The following is a 20,404-nucleotide window of genomic DNA, read 5'->3' on the forward strand; positions in this document are numbered from 1 at the left end:
CTGGTTTACATGTGACTCCAGACCCACAGCAATGTGGTTGACTCTTAACTGCTTCCTGAAAGGGACTAGCAAGCCACTCAGTTGTCAAGGACAATTAGGGATGGACAACAAATGCTGGCCTTGCCAGCGATGTCCACATCCCATGAAAGAATAAAAAACGAATCATTTCCTCAAACCTCTTTATTGCCTGTGCTTTCCTTCATGAATAAGTGAGGACAAATACATGAATAGGATGAGAATAGAGGGATACGGACACCGGAAGTGCAGAAGGTTTTAGTTTAGACAGGCATCAAAATCGGCGCAGGCTTGGAGGGCCGAATGACCTGTTTCTGTGCTGTACTGTTCTTTGTTCTTTGTTCATGGAATTCATGAATCTCAAAGACTGGTGCCAACCATCCATCTCATGTCCTCAACTAGTGCTGAGCTTCCCATTCACCTTACCCCCAGTCCTCAGTAGCTCTGCAATTACCCTCCCATGTTCACCACTACCCCTTCCAAGCTCATCTTTTCCATGGGACCCACTTGTTGCTCCTTGGGCCCTCCCCTTCCCAACTCCTGGCCACTCGATTTCACGCATATTAATGTCTCACTTTGCTCGGGTGGCATTCTTGTCCTTTTTGGATCGGCTGACACAACCGCCCCAACAATGCCCGTCAGTCCTCTCTAATTCCTGCCCAATCTTGTATCTACCTTTCCTTTCAGTCCTTTAATATGCGTTGTCTCTCGGCTCTGCTCATCTCACAAAATCGTGCCAGTGCCTACTGCTTAGAGCACTGTGAATCTCACGGTCAAAATATACAAGTGACATTCTCTCTGATTAAAACTTTGGTTCATTTTCCTTATTCTCTTCAAACTTTGTGGCATTTGGCACAATCAACAACAATCAACATCCTCCTTCGTTGCCTTTATTCCTACCTGTCCCAACATAGCGAGTGCATCTCTCCCTATTCCTGCACAGCCGCCTCCTCTTGCTCATCTACATGCCATTGCTCAGTGAGGTCATCTGTAACTACAAGGTTGGCCTACATATGTATACTGACTAAAGCTAGGTTCACCTTTCCACCGCTGCTTTCAAACATTTTAACCAACTCTGCTGTCGGAGTGCCTGTCTGATATTAATTCATGGGTGAGTTGAAATTTCCTTCTGCTGAACATCAGAAAGAGCAAAGCAATTATTCTCAGCCTCCACCTATTTCTTTACTAGTGACGCTATCGCGTGCTCCAGCCACATTCTCCAGCTGAATTGCTCCATGTGAAACCACTGTGTCCTGTTTGACCCAGAGCTGAATTTCAAACTCCACATTCCCCCATCCAGCACCGAAACCACTTGCCTTCTCCCCTACACCAAAAACTGCCTCTACAACAAGTTTGTTTCTGTTGCTGCTGAAATCCTTATTCATTCTTTCATTTCTTCTGGATTCTATTTCTCCATCACTTCTTGTTGGCCTCTCATCCTCCACTCTCCATAAAAGGCAACCTGCTCAAATCTTAGCCATGCATATATCTTAACCTGCTGTAAAGGTCCCCTGCCAAACAACCCACCCAGTCTTTGCTGATTGTCACTAATTCACTGTCCCCAAAACGGTGAATTTAAAATAATCATCCTTATTTTCAAATTAATCCAAAGCTTTGGTCCAATCATATCTGCAAACCCCTCCAGCTTCACTCAAAGGGATCTCTGGAATTCTCTACCCCAGAGGGTGGATGATGCTCCAGTCTTGAGTATATTTAAGGCTGGGATAGACAGATTTTTGTGGTCTCAGGGAATCAAGGAATATGGTGAGTGGGCAGGAAAGTGGAGTTGAAGCCCAAGATGAGCCATGATCATACTGAATGGCGGAGAAGGCTTGACAGGCTATAGTCTACTCCTCCTATTCCTTATAATATGTTTAGGTCAATATAGGTTTTGGCCCTCTGAGCATGGCCTTCTGTACTCTCCTTACTCACCATTGGTGGCAGAACCTTGTCTACAACATCATTATTTGCATGAGCTTGAACAGAGTATCTGCAAGCTATCCAGTTGGAGGACATGAGCTGAGCCTGATTCAGCATCCAACGTTCGTGCTGAATAACAATTGGAATTAGGAAACTAAGCTGTAGTTTTTTTTTTTGTCTCCTTCCCTAAATCCAAGGTATTGTGGGCAGTTGTAGTGCTCCTACTGCTGCCTCAACTGAGAACTAATTCAGCCTTCTTTGTCTCTGTGGCTGGGAGAAGACCTTAAAATTCTTCTTAAAAAAATTATTTCGCTGCTGTATAAACTGACAGTTTAGAGTTGTACCATTTCAAAGTTTGTCCCTCAAAGTTATGAGATTATACTATATTTGCTTTTAGGACATTTGCCAGGTATTATTGCTTGAGGATGAGATGATGCTACCTGTTTTTGTCAATTTTTATGAAAATATCAGGTATTGAGGACAGGAAATGCTTATCATACACACAAATGCTCACCACATAGTATTATCATCTTTCCCCCTGGTTTCAGGTGGTGCAGTTGGAATCCCATCCTGGGGTAAATTCTGGTTGGCCATTCTTAATGTCTACAGCTGGGAAGGGATGAACACCTTGTTTCCTGAGATGTGGTGAGTCCTGTAACTGAGCGATTGAATGTTTTCAAGTTTCTGGAACCAGTTTTGAAACAGCGGATATGCAGTCATAACAAAGTTGTAATAATGGCGGTGTTCGAAGATTGAGGATGAGACAAAAGTTGGGCCAAAATAAGGAGGGGTTTATCTGGGACTATTTCCTTAATCAGTATATTCCATTTCTAAGGAAGGATCTAGCTCTGAATAACAAAACAGGGTAAGCAGTTGACCTGAAGTTAGGAGGACACTTGAAAATAGTGATCATTTTCAAATTAAAATGGATAGGGTCATCAAATTGGACTATGAATTGGGTAATTTCAGTGGGCTGACAGAAGACCCCAGTTCAGATTGATTTGTTGGAAAAAATGGCAGATCAAAGAGTGGTAGTGGTTGATTATATACAGTTAAATACATTCTGACGAGAAGTAAAGAGGGTGCATCACATTCTGGGATTCTATGGATAGAAAGGTTAGAGCAAAAACTAGAAGCTTGACAAATATGGGGAGAATAATATAAAAGGTGTACTTGAGGATGATGAGCCATCAATGAGAATAACGGATTGAAAAAAAAAATGAATGAAGCTAAAATGGGTAGTCATTTGGTCAGATAGTGTACTTCTTAGAATAGTGACTGTGGTTCTGGAGATGATAACTGTAGTTTTCCAGAAATCTTTGGAAGCTGAAATTGTGCTGAAGGAGGGAGGGGTGACAAATGTTGCATCGCTGTTCAACAAAAGGGTAAACCATGAAATTTATACCTTGGTATAGAAACAAATAATGCTCTAAATACTCAGTAGGTCTGGCAGCATCTGTGGAGAGAGATGCAGAGTTAACGTTTCAGGTCAGTGACCTTTCATCAGAAAGGTTGTGCTTGATCATTTTCGTTTTTAATGAAATTGGTGAATGTATAAAGTGAATAGTGGATATATAAGTGGATTTTCAGAGGATATTTGATCTGTAAGATGTGTGGCAATGCAAAAATGAATACATGTGGTATTAAAGAGAATGTGGTCGTATGGGTAGGAGATAGGGAGCAGAATGGATGTACATGGATTTTTTTTCCGCAATGGCAGGACACAAGTTGTGGGTGTGTCCCAGACACCTTTTTTATACTTCATTTTTATAACTGATTCAGACATCATCTTATCTACACATGACCTCTGGAGACCATCATCTGCTGATACCTGATTTTCACATGCACAATGATGCTACCCAGCTCTGCCACTTCTTTTAACTACTCAGCGTTTCTCTGCTGTCAGATTGGTGATCTGACCTAAAGTCTTCGATGATCCAAGACTTCATCCAGCTCAGCTCACGATGACGGCAGCCATCCTTTTCAGTCCCCACCGTAAAGTTCCCTCCCGTGCCTTTGACTTCATCCTCCCCTCTGATCACACCCTTAGACTGAAACAGCTCATTCACCATCTTGCCATCCTGTTTGACCCTCAGCTTTAAATCCTACATCCCGCCTGCCACCGAGACTGCTACTGCCTCCTCCGCAACGTTACCACATCATCCCCTCCCTTTTTCAAGCCTTTGCCACTTCCAGGCTTGACTACTTTCAATGTTCTCTTTGCTGATGTCCCATTCTTCACCCTTCATAAATTCCACCTTGTCCAAACTCAGTTACAAGTATTCTATCCCACAGTAAAATCCCATCACCCCGTCCTCGACCTTCCCCCAGTGCATTTGATTTTAAATCCTTGTTCTTCTCTTAAAAAAAAAACCTTCCATGGCCTTGCTCCGCCTCATTTTGGATAATTTCCTCCAATTCTTATCCTTTCCTGAATCCTCCATCCTTCTAACTCTGGCCTGCCATGCAATCCCGCCTCCTTTCACCCCACCTCGATCCAACACTTTGCAAACCCCTCCTTAAACAACTTCGCCTCTGTACCTTTTCTGTCACTTCAGTAAAACCTTCTCAAACCCCATCATTGACCAAGTTTCTGGCTCAGTGTCTGTTTTCATTGTGTGTATTTTTGAAGCATCTTCGGTCATGTCTTTTACATTTAAGACACTACATGGGTTAATAAATGACACCCGTCACGGATTTGTTAAAGACAAATTGTGTTTGACTAACTTGATTAAGTTCTTTAAAGTAACAAGGAGGGTTGATGAGAGTAGTGCAGTTAATATGTGTAGGGACTTTCAGAAGTCTTTTGCATTGCCACATAATGGGCTCATTAGAAAAGTTGAAGCCCATGGGGATCAAAGTGTAGTGGCAATGTGGATACAAAATTGGCTAAGGGGCAGAAAGCCGAAAATCTTGGTGAATCATTGTTTTTCAGACTGGGGGGGCGTATATAGTTTTAAAAGGGGTGCACAAACAGAGCAACCTGGGGGTGTACGTACACATATCTTTGAAGGTGACAGGGCAAGTTGAAAAGGATGTTAGAGAAGTATATGGGTCCTGTGCTTTATAAATAGAAGCATGAACGTTATGTAAACCTTTATAAACTGCTGATTAGGCCCCAGCTGGAGTATTGTATCCAATTTTGAGCATCACACTTTAGGAAGGACGCCAAGGCCTTGGAGAGGGTGTGGAGGAGATATAGGGACAGGAGTTGGCCGTTTAGTCCCTCTAGCCTGTTCTACCATTTGGTGAGAACATGGCTGATCTAACTCTATATACCTGCCTTTGTCCCATATTCCTTAATACTTTTGGCTAACAAAAATTTATCAATAACAGTTTTAAAAATAGCAACTGATCTAACATCAATTGCCATTTACAGAAGAGTGTTCCAAATTTATACCACCCTTTGTGTGCCGAAGTGTTTCCTAATTTCACTCCTGAAAGGTCTGACTCCAATTTTTAGACAATGCCCCGTAGTCCTTGACTCCCCAAGCAGTGGAAATAGGGATATCTTGAAATTAGTACCACATAAAAGGCTGGTTAACAAAATTGAGGCTCATGGAATAGGAGGGTCAGTACAGCTTGGATAAAGTAATCAGCTTAAGGATAGAAAACAGTGAGTCGTGGTAAATAGTGGTTTTTTGGAATGGAGGATGGTAGACAGTGGTGTTCCCCAAAGTTCAGTGCTAGGACCACTGATTTTTTGATCTATATAAATGACATGGATATTGGAATCCAGAGTAGAATCTCAAAATTTGCCAATGATGCCAAACTTTGAGGTGTGGCAAACAGTGAGGATGATGCCAATCGATTGCAACAGGACATAGATCGGTTAGTAGAATGGGCAGACAAGTGGCAGGTAGAATTTAATATAGAGAAGTGTGAGGTCATGCATTTTGACCAAAGTGCTAGGAAGAGGCAATATAGACTTAATGGCACAGTTCTAAAGAGTGTGTAGCAACAGAGGGACCTTGTGGTCCACAGATGCTTGAAGGTAGCAGGTGTAGTTAGTAAAGCATATGGAATCCTGGGCCTCATAAATAGAGGTATTGAGTACAAAAGCAGGGAAGTTATGCTGAACCTTTATAAAGCTCTGGTTAGGTCACAACTAGTGCATCTGGTCACCACATTTTAGGAAGGATGTGAGGGTCCTTGAGAGGGTGCAGAGGAAACTTACCAGAATGGTTCCAGGGATGAGGGAATTTAACTACAAGGTTAGGCTGGAGAAGCTGGTGGTGTTCTCCTTGGAGCAAAGGAGATTGAGGGGTGATCAGATAGTTGTGTACAGGATTGTGACAGTTTTGATAAGGTAGACAAAGAAAAGCTGTTCCCATTGGCTGATAGTACAAGGACTACTGGACACAGATTCAGGGCTTTAGGCAAGAGGTGCAGGGGGGATATGTGGAAGAACTTTTTTATGCAGCGAGTAGTAATGACCTGGAACTAGGTAACTACAAGGGTGGTGGAACTGGTGGCAATGAATGATTTCAAAAGGAAATTGGATGGGTACTTGAGGGAAGTAAATTTGCAGGGTTGCAGGGATAGAGTGGGGAGGAAATGGGACTGACTGGATTTCTCTACAGAGAGCTGGCAGGGACTTGATGGGCTGAATGGCCTCCTGTGGCATAATGACTCTGATTCTATTAGTGAGGAGGACCTTGCAGGGTTGATTGGGCTTTGTTGTACCTGAGTTTGGTGCTTAGGTTGCAGCCAAATGATCTGTCCAGTTTTTTTTTTATTGGTTGCAGCAGTTTGATACAACTTGCTAGGTCATTTCAGAGGGCAGTTAAGAGTCAGCCACGTTAGTGGGACTGGAGTAATGGACAGGCTAGACCAGCAAGGACTGCAGGTTTCCTTCCCTGAAGGATTTTAGTGAATCAAAGTTTTATGACAATCTACAGCTTCATGCTCACTGATACCAGCTTTTGATTTTGAGATATTTTAGTTTTTTAAAAACTGAATTCAAATTCTCAAACTGCCCTAAGATTTGAACTCGTGTTCTTTGGGTTACTAGTCCAGTAACATAACTATGCTACTGTATCTGCTAAAATTACAGCATAACTGAGAGAAAAATTCAGCTTTCTTATTTAAATAGACACATAGGAGGCAAATCTAATGGATGTTTTCAAAATTATGAAATATTTTGAAAGGATGTTAAAGATTTTAGCTAATTGCTCTATTGGTAACAAGTGGGTACAGATTCAGGAATATCAATAGAAGAATGCTGAAGGGCATTTGGTTTATCCACGTTTTCTGGTATGAAGGCTTCGGTTCTGGCAGACTGGAATGTGCACTTGTATGTGCCTTTGCGTCTACTGTCAACACGGAGACCAGAAGTTTCCAAGTTTGACTTCCATTCTTTACTGTGCTAATTGATTTCAGCCGGGCAGCGGTTGGGGTGAGTCCAGTGGACCTTGTATCCCTGAACTAGGAAAGGACAAAACACAGCCAGGGTCCCATTCCCACTTGTTATTTGCTGATTGTTTTGGAAGATGGGCATGCATGGTACCCATTGGGAACTGGATCAGCCTCTGTGCAGTTGTGAAGACCTGTGTAGTTGTATAGCCTGCCAGTGCTCCTCTGCTAGTTCACACACAAAAAATGGGTTATTTGTCTAGATCCCAGAGGGTACCTGTGGGACTGTAAAGCAGCGATGGATAAAATTGAGGTGAAGACCATGAAGAATACTCAGTTTTTTAAAAATTTCTACTTATGAGTTTCTGATCTTTTTCTGTCAGAGAGGTTTAGATCAGAGATTGGTTACTTCCCTGGAATGCAGTGAGGAAACAGTCGTGGGTAAATAGGTCCTGGTCTACTGTCTTGCACCAACCTGCCACTTGCCTGTTGCCTTAGCTGGGGAGTGATATGCAGTGCTGAGGTACCAAATATAGGAGTAGAAAATGTTAGTTTTTCATGTAGGTTTCACATTGCTTTATTTGTTATTGAGCTTGCCTGTATTGTAATTTTGTGTTAGGCTCTTCCCTCGATGGATGCCAGCTCACCCTTCCACCTTGTGGTGTCACTGTCGGCAGGTCTACCTCCCTATGAGTTACTGCTATGCCGTGCGGCTCACTGCACAGGAAGACGACCTTATTCTGAGCTTGCGCCAGGTAGGAATTGGCCATTTAAAATCCCTGATGTTTTGAGCTGAGTTTCTATTTTCACATTGGATGGCTTTTATTGTTCAGCTGCCAGTGGTTTCAGTGCAGTTCTGTATACCAGCTTCAAACTTCGAACATGAATAGGTCTGGTAAGGCTTTTACACTGTGAAAGTAAGTCGTTAGCCTCTCTGACTTCAGAGTATAAAGAGAAGCGCTATTTCATTGCTCTGTCGCCATGGATGGCAGCCTAACCAATGGTATGTGAAGATGAAATGTATTCATAAAATGAGGAAGATTTTACTTGATTGAATAATGCATATTGTACAACGCAAAAGTTCTCCTTTCAGTGAGCCATGTACAGCATATTGCAATTCACTGTTAGTCCTAACAGACATGGTACCCATCGCAATATTTACATCTCCAATTCAAAGTGCTGAGCAATCTACACTTTGTGTAGGACTTCTGTTTGCCCACTACTACTGGGCACGAGACATATATCTAAATCCAGAGAGTATAGGTCTAGGTTAGCAGAGCTGCCAAGTGGTATGCAGTGGTACTGCTGGTGCTCAGTTAGCTATGACCATGCAGCTTAACAGCAAAGTGCTGATAATCTTCCTGCCATTCATTCAGCTAGAGGTATCAAACCCATTAAGATTTTGGGATGCAGGAATATCTGGCATGGAGTGGAGGAAAAATCTCAGCCCTGAGTGGCAGGTTTACTCCTCCAGGTTCCACTAGCAGGCCAAGCTAACTGGGTAGTCAGCAGTGGCTAGAAGCCCATCAGTGTAAAAATAGTTGTTTTGGGGTACACACCACCTTTTCTATTCCAGCCAAACTGATTTTCTGGATAGTGCAAATCATAAACCAGAATTCAGCACTTAAATGCACCATTTAATACATGGTATTGGCGGACTGAGGCACCTTAGACAGCACTTTCCAAACCCACGACCTCTACCAACTAGAAGGACAAAGGCAGCCGATGCATGAGAACACCACCACCTGCAAGTTCCCCTCCAAGCCACACACCATCCTGACTTGGAACTATATCGCCGTTCCTTCACTCTTGCTGCGTCAAAATCCTGGCACTCCCTTCCTAACAGCACTGTGGGTGTACCTACCCCACATGGACTGCAGTGGTTCCAGAAGGCAGCTCACCACCACCTTCTCGAGGGCAATTAGGAATGGGCAATAAATGCTGTCTTAGCCAGCGATGCCCACATCTCATGAATGAATAATAAAAAAAAAATGAGCCGAAGTTATATTCTCCTGTTGCATTTTGATGCTGAAATGTTAAAACATTCTTTTAAAAGGTAATCTGCCTGCACACATGTCAAACTAGTGACTTTAGATAGGAGAGTATAAGGGGCCTCTTTTAGTTTGAATTGGCTCCAAGATGACGGAATATTGGAATTGAGTTAACCTTCATTGGTCAGGTGGTTGACTGTTGCAGCTGCCAATCAGGTATGAAGTACTCCAGAGCACTCTTAATGATTGACCTGCCAGCTTGATCTGTTAATGATCAATCCGCTACTTGTGGCTGAGATCGTTCAAATAGTCCTGCAAGCCATTGTCCTAACAGATAGTGTTGTTCTAGGTTGACAGGAAGTGGGAACTTTACTAGTGCTTTGTACTGGTCATCTGGGTGGCTTTAGCTGGTTAAATTTCAGCAGTGCTCCAGCATACACCTGAAGGTTCCTGTATCTTGGCTATTGACACCTACACTGAATTTTCTGAACTTGGCAAGTGGGTAGTGTTCCTAAAGAGAGTGAAGTGTACACTTCATACTGGGCAAACAGAACCTCTACCTGTGTGGACTTCTCAGTGGATTTCCTTGTGTATCAGACACCTGGCTTTTGGTTGTTACTGCAATTGGTTATCTTTATTGTAAGTTCCTTGATGTTGGTCCTAATTTCAGAGTGACACAGAGGCAGATTCCTTAGAGGAGGGAGTCTTGTACTAGAATTTAGTTGTGCCCTGAGTCTGGATTTGCATTCCATCTTATTGTTCGTGCAGTGATGCTTCAGTTGTGCTTTAAGTGCAGCCTAAGTATCTGTGAGATTTATATGCATCCTGTCGAAACCTAGGGGAGGTCGGGGAGGGATGAGGACAGAAGCATCTGAATTTGGAAATCGACCTACTATAGATGTAACTATGCCCCATTAATGAGAAAACCTTGCTGATAAAGTTTCTTTTTGTGTTTTGAGCAGCAACTGCTATAGTTATACTTTACATGTTACTGTTACATTGCCACTTCTCAGTCACCAGTGAAGTTTGCATTGTCCCTGCCAAATTCTAACTTTGTTTTTCTCCAGGAGCTCTATGTTCAAGATTATAGTACCATTGACTGGCCTTCCCAGCAAAACAATATAGCAGATTGTGACCTGTATACACCACACAGCAGGCTTCTCACTATTGCATACGGTATGGAGGATCCCTTCATTATTTGGAAATTATTTGTGCTTTGCCATGTTTTTAGAGGACATCAGCCTGTAAATTTTTTTTATATAAAGTGCAACGTTCATTTCTAAAAATAAATTTCCTCCTTTATTTCTGAAGCTGTGTATTCAAGGTGAGATGAAGTACCAGAGAAACACTCCGGTACCTTGTAGTTCTTGATCAGACATATAGAAACCAATCGTTATGATTTAAGAGTCTCCAATTAAACTCCTGAGCAATCCACATGGGTAGAGTTTTTATCGAAAAGGCGAATGGAATTTTGCCCTTTATCTCGAGAAGGCAGGAATGCAGAGGGGTGGAAGTTGTATTAGAGGTATATGAAGCTCTAGTGAATTCCCAGCTGGAGTACTGTATTCAGTTCTGGGCACCACACCACAGGAAGGATAAATTAGTCCTGGGTTGGTGGGGCTTAGGGTACAGTGCAGATTCACCAGAATGATAACATACCATGGCAGCATAGGCCACTAGATAGCAAGCGGAACCATGACTAACATTTCCCTGAGCTGCTGAGACCAGTTCTAACATCCCTACTGCTGCCCTGCCTGAGATCACCTGGAGTCTAAAACTAAATACAGAAAAAACTAGAAATACTCAATAGCTCAGGCAGCATCTGTGGGGGGGGAAAAAAACAGACTTCAGTGGTTCAGGTCTTAGGACTGTAAGACATTACAGACGAGCAACATTTTAAAAGAACAGAATGTGGATGGGGTGGGGAGGGGGCGGGCGGAGGTAGAAAAATAAACCACCCAGGAATATCTATCGGATGACTTGTGCAATGCTTGGGGGCAGGGAGGGAGAACAGATGATTCAAAGCAGGATGGTAATAAGGGAAATAAAAGACACCTATGAGACTGTGCGTGCGCGCGTGCGTGCGACAAACAGGTAAGGAAGAGTACATTCCAGTGGCCTGGGAATCTGGTGGAAGAGAAACGCAGGTCAACACCAAGGGTGCAGATTACCCCCACCAGTAGCTTTCCAACCTCCCACGTTTGAATCTACCCCATCACTATTCCCACAATACCAGCTCCGACTGCCAGAGAGAAAATAGGAGCTTTGGTTGAGTCTGAAGATGTCAATGTTAAGGCCCGAGGACTGCAAAATGCTTGGTAGATAAGGTGTTATAGAGTCGTACAGCATAGAAACAGGCCCTTCAGCCCACCGCGTCCAAAATGCCTATCTATACTAATCCCACCTGCCTGCATTAATTCCATATCCCTGTATGCCTTTCTCATTCAAGTACCTGTCCAGATGCCTCTTAAATGTCGCTACTGCTCCTGCCTCCACCACCTCCTCTGACAGCTCATTCCAGATACCCACTATTCTTTGTGTGAAAAATGTACCCACTTTGATCCCCTTTAAATGTCCTCCCTCTCACCTTAAAGCTATGCCCTCTAGTTTTAGTCACCCCTACCATGGGAAACGGACTCTGGCTATCTCTCCTATCTATGCCTCTCATAATTTTATATACCTCTATCATGTCCCCTCTCAGCCTCCTTCGCTCCAGGGAAAACAGACCCAGCCTATCCAATCTCCCTTTATAACTAAAGCCCTCCAAACTAGGCAACATCTTTGTGAATCTTTTCTGCACCCTCTCTAGCTTAATCACATCTTTCTTGTAGTGCGGCGACCAGAACTGCACACAGTACTCCAAATGTGGCCTAACCAGCGTTATGTACAACTGTAACATGACGTCTCAACTCTTGTACTGAATGCCTCGGCCGATGCAGGCAAGCATGCCATGCACCGCCTTCACCACCCTGTCTACCTGTGTTGCCACTTTCAGGGAGCTATGTACTTGCACCCCAAGGTCTCTCTGCTCAACAACACTTCCCAGACCCCTGCCATTCACTGTATGTGTCCTGCCCTGGTTTAACTTCCCAAAATGGCTCACTTCACACTTGTCTGCGTTAAATTCCATTTGCCAATCCCTTGCCCACTTTCCCAGTTGATCTATATCCTGTTGTAACCTTAGACAACCTTCTTCACTGTCCACTATACCACCAATTTTGGTGTCATCTGCAAACTTACTAATCATGCCCCCTACATTCACATCCAACTCATTAATATATAGGACAAACAACAGAGGGCCCTGCACCGATCCCTGTGGCACACCACTGGTCACCGGCCTCCAATCTGAAAAACAACCCTCCACTACCACCCTCTTGTCACCAAGTCAATTTTGTATCCAATTTGCTAGCTCACCCTGGATCCCATGTGTTCGAACCTTCTGGGCCAGCCTACCATGCAGGACCTTGTCAAAGGCCTTGCTAAAGTCCATGTAGACCACGTCCATTGCCCTGCCCTCGTCAATCCTCTTGGTCACCTCCTCAAAAAACTCAATCAAATTCATGAGACATGATTTCTCAAGTACAAAGCCCATGGACAGCCCATTTCTAAAGCTAGAGATGTAGAATTTCAAGAAGGGAAGATTCGGAGTTGGAACATCTAAAGGAATGGGGAGGGTGGCAATTTGAAGCAGATTCCTTGGAATCTAGCCTAGAACCTTCTAGCTGTTCAGCTGAGTTACTCGTATTTATTTGTCAATGTTGTTATTCCAGCCACTCTTTAATCAGCATTTTCTGTCTTTTTGCATCTTTCTTCAGCTGATACAACCAGCAAGGTGGATGCAAAGCTGAAAGAAATATAGATAAGAACTTCATTTACCCATAGAAATTCCGAAGTTTGGGTTCTAGTACCAGACTAGTAACATTGTGAGGAGACTAATGAAAAAGGCTCACATTGCCCCCTTGCTCTGTCCATGTGCTGCATTGAAATTCGCAATTTAGGTATTGGTATTAATTGTTCATGTGTTGAATATTTAGACACATTGGCCCTGATATTGACAGGCAGGTCAGGTTGGTGAGGAGGAAGAGTTTTGGTCAGTAAACCCAGATGTCCGTGTTTGCCCGCATGTTGCTATTTCGACAGATTACCTGCCCAGAGCCAGCCTGATTGACGGGCTTGATCTGGATCTTGGGACGGTCCGATGTGGGCTGAGGAGTAGTGGGGGATCTGGTGGGGGAGTTGGGGGGCGGGGCGGGAGGGGGAAGGGGGTTGTGGATGGTCTGTAGGCAGGGAAGGAGGTAGCTTGGTAGGCTTTGAGGAAGCCCTCCTGCTCCTTCTGGCATACATGCAATTCTATAAGGGCACTTACCTTTACCCGGAAGCTGTCCTCACCTCCTTTGAGCTGCCAGGTTAAACCTGTAAGACTGGATAAATGTGAGGCTGCCAGCCACATTATAACATTTAACTTTCCAACCCACCTCCTGGAAGCCGGTTGGCTGCCCGCTCCCTGTTCTGCGTCTGCCAAACCTAAAAACGGGCTGGTTGGAGTCGGGTTTGTGATTTTGAAATATTTTTACATGGCATCCGACCCCCAACCTATCTGTTTTTGGGGGGTTAAAATTCCACCCCGCCCCTCTTCCCGAGTGAGCGTCTATGTTCAGTGTTTCCAAAGAAGTCTTGAATGCTTTTTTTTGAAAAAATCTGATCGCTCGATGTCAGGTGATGCAGTTCGAAGTTGCACCACTGTTAGAATTGTGTGCCACTTTGTATTAAATGTTGTTCTTTCACCTCAAGACCTGATCCAAACTCCGTCTAGATAGGGTGGAAAAGACTGGAGCACAACAACAGTGTAATGTAGAGGGGGCTTTACTCTGCTTTCTGTTGATGCTGAGGGTAAAATATATAAAGCTGCCCACTACTAAAATAACTATCTTTGATGAATAGGAGTCCATCAAAACTCTGCTTCAATTACAAAAGCAGTAATTTTTTTAGTATTAAATTGTACATTGAGTATCTCTACTAATGACAGTACGTATCTGGCTTCCTCCTGTGCAAAAGAAGTGAACAGGACCAAATATACAGCTAAGTGGGAGAAGCCTTGCTAAGCGTTAAGATTTAATGGGGGACAGCATTCCTAAGTTCCTTTCCTTCCTCCGCCCCCAAATACAGATGTGTAGAATATCCTGTTTATAAGTGAAGGTTCCACAGCATTTTTGATTTACACCTAGATGTAAGTGTAACATTCTGCCGTACCATTGCCTTTTATTGTGTTCCACCTGAGGTTAAATTTGGGCTATTGCAGCTTTGCTGAATGTGTATGAGGATCACCACAGCACTAGCCTGAGGAAACGGGCAGTCGCAGAACTCTACGACCACATTGCAGCTGACGACAGATTCACAAAGTGCATCAGTATTGGGCCGGTATGTTTTTATCTCAAAGGATTTGATCATGGTGTAGTGTTGTTGTTAGTTTTCATAGAGGCTGTATATTTGTTCAGGATTAATCTCCTCAAGGTTTTTCTTAGGATAAATGTGAAAGTTTTTGAGCAGTCTCCATGTATTTTGGATGTTTATTCTTGCAATGTTTATTATCTGTTAATTGAGTAAGTACGGGGTGAAGGAGACAAAACTGAATAGAATGAGAGATAAACCATTATATGATGCTGATGAACCAAAGTTGAAAGTTCAGGTAAACTGAAGGAAAAATTAGAATATTAAAGGTTTTCTTTTGACTTTGGACAAAATGATACAGTAAACAGTGCGAATCATAACAGACCTCAGGAGGACATAGACTTGAGAAATGGGCAGTGTTACAACCGCAGCGGGAGCAACGCACTGTCAGTTCAGTCCCATCACTCCACAGGTCGCAGCATGTTATTAAGCTTTCACACCCAATCGGAAAACAGCCAAATTAAACACTCTCGTAACCCCAAAATGAAACAGACCAAGCCAGGTATCTTTAGACAACAACAAATTAACTGTTTATTAAACAAACTAAATCTTAACACTATTAAGATAAATCTTTGTCTAAAGACAGTATAACTACTTCTTTTAATCTAGCACACACACGCAAAAATAATAGTTTTTAAAAAGTGGAGCTTTTAAAATGGAGCTGTCTCTTAAAAATAAATAAATAAGAAAGTCTTTGTAGGTTACATTCCTAACAAATGAGGTCTTCTCATGTGGAAATAGTCAAAGTCTTACTTGAAGTCTTCACATGGATTTGATGAAAATAGTCCTTCAGAAGATAGGCATTCAACGCTTTGGCTACAGTCGGCAGTTCTTTGAACGATGAGCACAGCAATACCAACAGTTTCTTGAAAAAGGCTTTTCTTCACTCTGAATTAACTTGTCTCGTAGCTCCTTGTAGAATTTTTGCTGAGAGGAAATAGATATCTTTCTTCCTCTTCAGTACGCTTCGCTGGAAAGTGTCTCAAAACTAACTGGTTTCAGCCGGTTTCTGCCAGTTCTACACACAGCCAAGTGGAAACATTACCATGTGACCTCCCTCTTTCGTGCTGTTCTGCCCAGGGTAACAAAAATGCAGCTGCTGCGCACTGTATGAGATTCCAGATCTTTCTCTCCCTTAAAGATGCACTGTTTTTACCAAAGTCTGAAAGGCACGCACACTGTTTTTAATCCGAGGAGAAAAACTAATTACAAGTCCGTGACAGCAGATAATGGCAGATGAAATTTAATGCAAAAGTGGTATGTTTTGGTAGGAAGAAAGAGGAAAGGCAATATAAACTAAATTATTGAATCTTCTTCCACTGTCTGCAATTTTAAAGGGGTTGCAGGAACAGAGATACCTGGGGACCTTTGAAGGAAGCAGGACAAATTGAGAAGGGTGTTTTTTAAATAAAGCATACAGGATCCTGGGCTTTATAAATAGAGATATAATGTACAAAAGTAAGGGAATTACACTAAACCTTTGTAAAGCACTGGTTAGGCTCCAACTGGAGTATTGAGTCCAATTGTGGGCAACGTACCAGGAGGGGTGTTTCAACCTAAGGAGAGGATGAAGAGATTTTCTAGAATGGTACCAGGATGAAAGACTTAAGTTATATGGCGCAACTAGAGAAATTGGGGTGGTTCTCCTTTAGAGCAGAGAAGAGAAAGGGGAGATGTTCAGAATCATGAAGGGTTTTGATAGGGTAAGTAAGGAAAGATTGTTTCCACTGGCAGAAGGGTCCGTAATCAGAGAACACAGATCAAAAATAATTGACAATAGAACCATAAACAACATGAGAAACTAGTTATGATCTGGAATGCGCTAACTGAAAGGGTGGTGGAAGCAGATTCAGTAATAACTTTCAGAAGGGAAATGGGTGAGTACTTGAAGGGGGAGAATTTTCAGGGCTATGGGGAAAGAGCAGAGGTGTGGGACTAATTGGTTAGCTCTTTCAAAGAACTAGCATAGGCACAATGGGCTGAATGGCACCTCCCCCGTACTGTTTCATTCTATGCATCAAGATGCAGATGATGTGTGACAAAAGGAGTTTTATCACGCGTTTAATCATAGTCTGCATTTTTTAAACAATATCTATAAGATTTGACTGGTCATTTCCGTTTTAGTGACCAGCCTACTTTCCTTAGACGGCAAATAATACACTTTGCAGTCTGGTTCCTTCAAAGGCGTGATTACAAAGTGAAACAGTTACCACAGACTGCCGGCTTTGCCCGAATATCTATCATAGATCACGATGGGCCAAAGGGCCTGTTTCTGTGTTGTATAACTCTATTTGCAAGTGGTTAGTTATCTTGCATTTTGAAGAAAGTTCCATAGTTTCCACTATGAAAGACAAACATTGCTTCCCTAAATTACAGTTTTTAACTTCAAAGGGGACTGCATTCTAACAAGTAATCCCTTTACTTTTGAGTGGATGTTTTAGTTTACTGCAGTTATGAGAGATGCACTTCAATTTCTGAATTCCAGCCAATATCTGGCCATATCAGGAGGAGCATGTTTCAAGTTTGTTTGTTTTAGTACTGCCCTATATATTCCCAAGTAATAAGTTACTGTGTAGACACCAGTCATGGAGTGAGTGAAGCAGTGTGTTTGTTTTTTTTGTACTTGAGGAGCTAAATGTTTTGCAGAGTACTGCAGACTATTGGCTTTGCAACTGATCTGTTAGTGTTCTGCAGTCTATAGCTGAAACCGTGGTTTGATGGTGTTTATTCTACTGCTGTCTGAAATCTAGGGAATCACAAGTGGACGGGTGATATTTCCAATAAGCTAGCATCAGTGTCCAGGATTTCTAAACTTGCTACATCTCTAGATATTTTATTTATTTAGAGATACAACATCCCACCGAGTCTGTGCCGACCATCAACCACCCATTTATACTAATCCTACATTAATCCCATATTCCTACCCCATCCCAACGTTCCCTCAATTCCCCTACCACCTACCTATACTAGGGGCAATTTATAATGGCCAATTTACCTATCAACCTGCAAGTCTTTGGCTGTGGGAGGAAACCGGAGCACCCGACGAAAACCCACACGGTCACAGGGAGAACTTGCAAACTCCGCACAGGCAGTACCCAGAATTGAACCCGGGTGGCTGGAGCTGTGAGACTGCGGTGCTAACCACTGCGCCACTGTGCTGCCCTAAATATTAGGTGTAGAAAGGTCCATTCTGATTCATAGGGAGGATTAATTGGGTGAGCAGGTAGGTGTTTGGTTGGTGAGTTGTGGGGGAGTTTTTTCCTCTAAACTAGGGCAGTAGTTTCAAATAGGATGGGGAAAATATAAGTACTGTATTAAGTTTATAGTTAACTACTTAAACTACAAATAATCGTTGAGTAAAGACTTTAACTAATTCATATAAATAGAATAAAGATATTCTAAGAAATGGCAAAGCAGGTTGTGTCTGGAATGCAGAATATGGGAGTTTGAGGGCATCGAGACTGTCCCAAGCAAACGCGTCTGCAGGGGATGTCCATCTCAAATCTCTCCGGCTCAGAGTCATTGAGCTCGAGTGCAAGTGGGGGAAGGCGGTGGCAAGGTGGTAATATCGTGACTATCAATCCAGAGGCCCAGGCTAACACTCTGGGGACATGGGTTCGAATCGCACCACGGGCAGATGGTGAAATTTGAATTCAATTAAATAACCTGGAATTAAAAGCTAGTCTAATGGTTACCATGAAACCATTGTTGATTGTTGTAAAAACCCATCTGGTTCACTAATGTCCTTTTAGGGAAGGAAATCTGCTGTCCTTACCTGGTTTGGCCTACATGTGACTTCAGACCCACAGCAATGTGGCTGACTCTTAAATGCCCTCTGAAATGGCCTAGCGAGCCATTCAGTTCGGGCAGTTAGGGACAGGCAATAAATTCTGGTCTAACCAGCGACCCCCACATCCCACAAATGAATTAAAAAAAATTCAAGAGACTGACAAGTAAGGGAGGGGGAGCAATTTCTGAACAGTTTTAACCAGAATGCAGTCACACCCCAGAAGAAAACACAGATTCAGGAAAGGGAGCTAGGTAGTGGGGATTTAGAAGAGGTTGAGAAGGGGGTCTCACAGACACTGGTCCTGTTGAGCAGGAACTATATACTCGCTACCTGTGAGGACAAGGAGAAAGACTGCAGGGAGAACTGCCACAATGCAGACCAAGGCACAGTGACTCAGAAGGCTGTCCAAGAGGGCAGGGGAATAACAGATTAGAAACGTGGTAGTAATAGGGGACTTACTAATAAGGGGATAGATAGTGCCCTCTGCAGCCAAGAGCAAGAATCCTGAAGGGTATCTCACGTTGGCTGGAGAGGAACTTGGAAAGTGAGGGGGTAAATCCAATTGTCGTGGTCCATGTTGGAACCAGTGGCATGGGTAGGAATAGGGAGGAGGTCTTGCTGTAAGAGCATCAGGGATTAGGCTCTAAATTAAAAAAGCAGGACCTAGAGAGTAATAATCTCTGGATTATTGCCCGAGACACGTACAGATTGGCATAGGAGCAGACAGGTCAGCAGAATTAACATGTGGCTAAAGCACTGATTGGGACATTGGCACCAGGTCTGGAACAGGAAGGAGTGGTACTGATGGGATAGGCTCCACCTGAACCGGGATGGGACCCGTGTCCGAGTGGAAAAAGTAAATAGGGAGGTGGCGAAGGCTTTAAACTAGTAAAATGGGTGGAGGGGTCGACAAGAAACATAAGCAGCCTAATGTAAACAAAACAGGGAAGGAGAGCATAGGAAAGAGTAAAGTAAGGGAGGACAGTGATGACAAGGGAATAAATAGAGTTATAGGAGTCTTAAAAAAAAAATGGTTAAATATAAAGTGAGAGGAAATCCTATTAAAAATTAGTTTAAAATATCTGTACAGCAATGTGGACAGTGCCCGTGATAAAACAGGGGAATTGGAGGCAACCATGTGTTGAGGAACCAGACATGGTGGGGATTACTGAGACATAGCTACAGAAAACTCAGGCTGGGAGTTAAACATTGCAGGGTAGAATGTAGTTATAAAAGACAGAGGGGGAGGGGGGGGGAAGGGAAGGTGGAGGAGCTGTATTTATTGGGGATAACAATGGCAGGGGAAAAAAGGGTGCAGCTATCAGTGAGACAAAAACAGAATCCTTATAGCTGGAGATAAAAAGATCAATCACACTAATAGGTGTAGTCTACAGACCACCGGGTCCCTGGCCCCTGGGAAGGACAGCATTACCCCTGAAATAATCAAGAGTGCCAAGCCTGCTATACTCTCAGCACTACATGAACTGCTATGCCTGTGCTGGGACGAGGGAGCAGTACCCCAGGACATGCGCGATGCCAACATCATCACCCTCTATAAAAACAAAGGTGACCGCGGTGACTGCAACAACTACCGTGGAATCTCCCTGCTCAGCATAGTGGGGAAAGTCTTTGCTCGAGTCGCTCTGAACAGGCTCCAGAAGCTGGCCGAGCGCGTCTACCCTGAGGCACAGTGTGGCTTTCGTGCAGAGAGATCGACCATTGACATGCTGTTCTCCCTTCGTCAGATACAGGAGAAATGCCGTGAACAACAGATGCCCCTCTACATTGCTTTCATTGATCTCACCAAAGCCTTTGACCTCGTCAGCAGACGTGGTCTCTTCAGACTACTAGAAAAGATCGGATGTCCACCAAAGCTACTAAGTAT

At 43.3% G+C, this 20,404-nt stretch overlaps 1 protein-coding gene across 2 annotated transcripts in view; it reads left to right on the forward strand.

Annotated features, from left to right (window-relative positions):
- The window catches only part of lss (lanosterol synthase (2,3-oxidosqualene-lanosterol cyclase)), a 116,120-nt gene that overhangs the window by 22,680 nt on the left and 73,036 nt on the right, over nucleotides 1-20,404 (forward strand). For both annotated transcript variants that reach the window (XM_068036212.1, XM_068036213.1), the window contains exons 6-9: nucleotides 2,484-2,580; nucleotides 7,910-8,045; nucleotides 10,349-10,457; nucleotides 14,581-14,699. In XM_068036212.1, coding sequence (XP_067892313.1) covers nucleotides 2,484-2,580; nucleotides 7,910-8,045; nucleotides 10,349-10,457; nucleotides 14,581-14,699 — 461 coding nt within the window. The remainder of the gene's footprint in view (nucleotides 1-2,483; nucleotides 2,581-7,909; nucleotides 8,046-10,348; nucleotides 10,458-14,580; nucleotides 14,700-20,404) is intronic.

Source organism: Heterodontus francisci, chromosome 7, assembly GCF_036365525.1.
Source record: "Heterodontus francisci isolate sHetFra1 chromosome 7, sHetFra1.hap1, whole genome shotgun sequence".
Classification (NCBI taxonomy): domain Eukaryota; kingdom Metazoa; phylum Chordata; class Chondrichthyes; order Heterodontiformes; family Heterodontidae; genus Heterodontus; species Heterodontus francisci.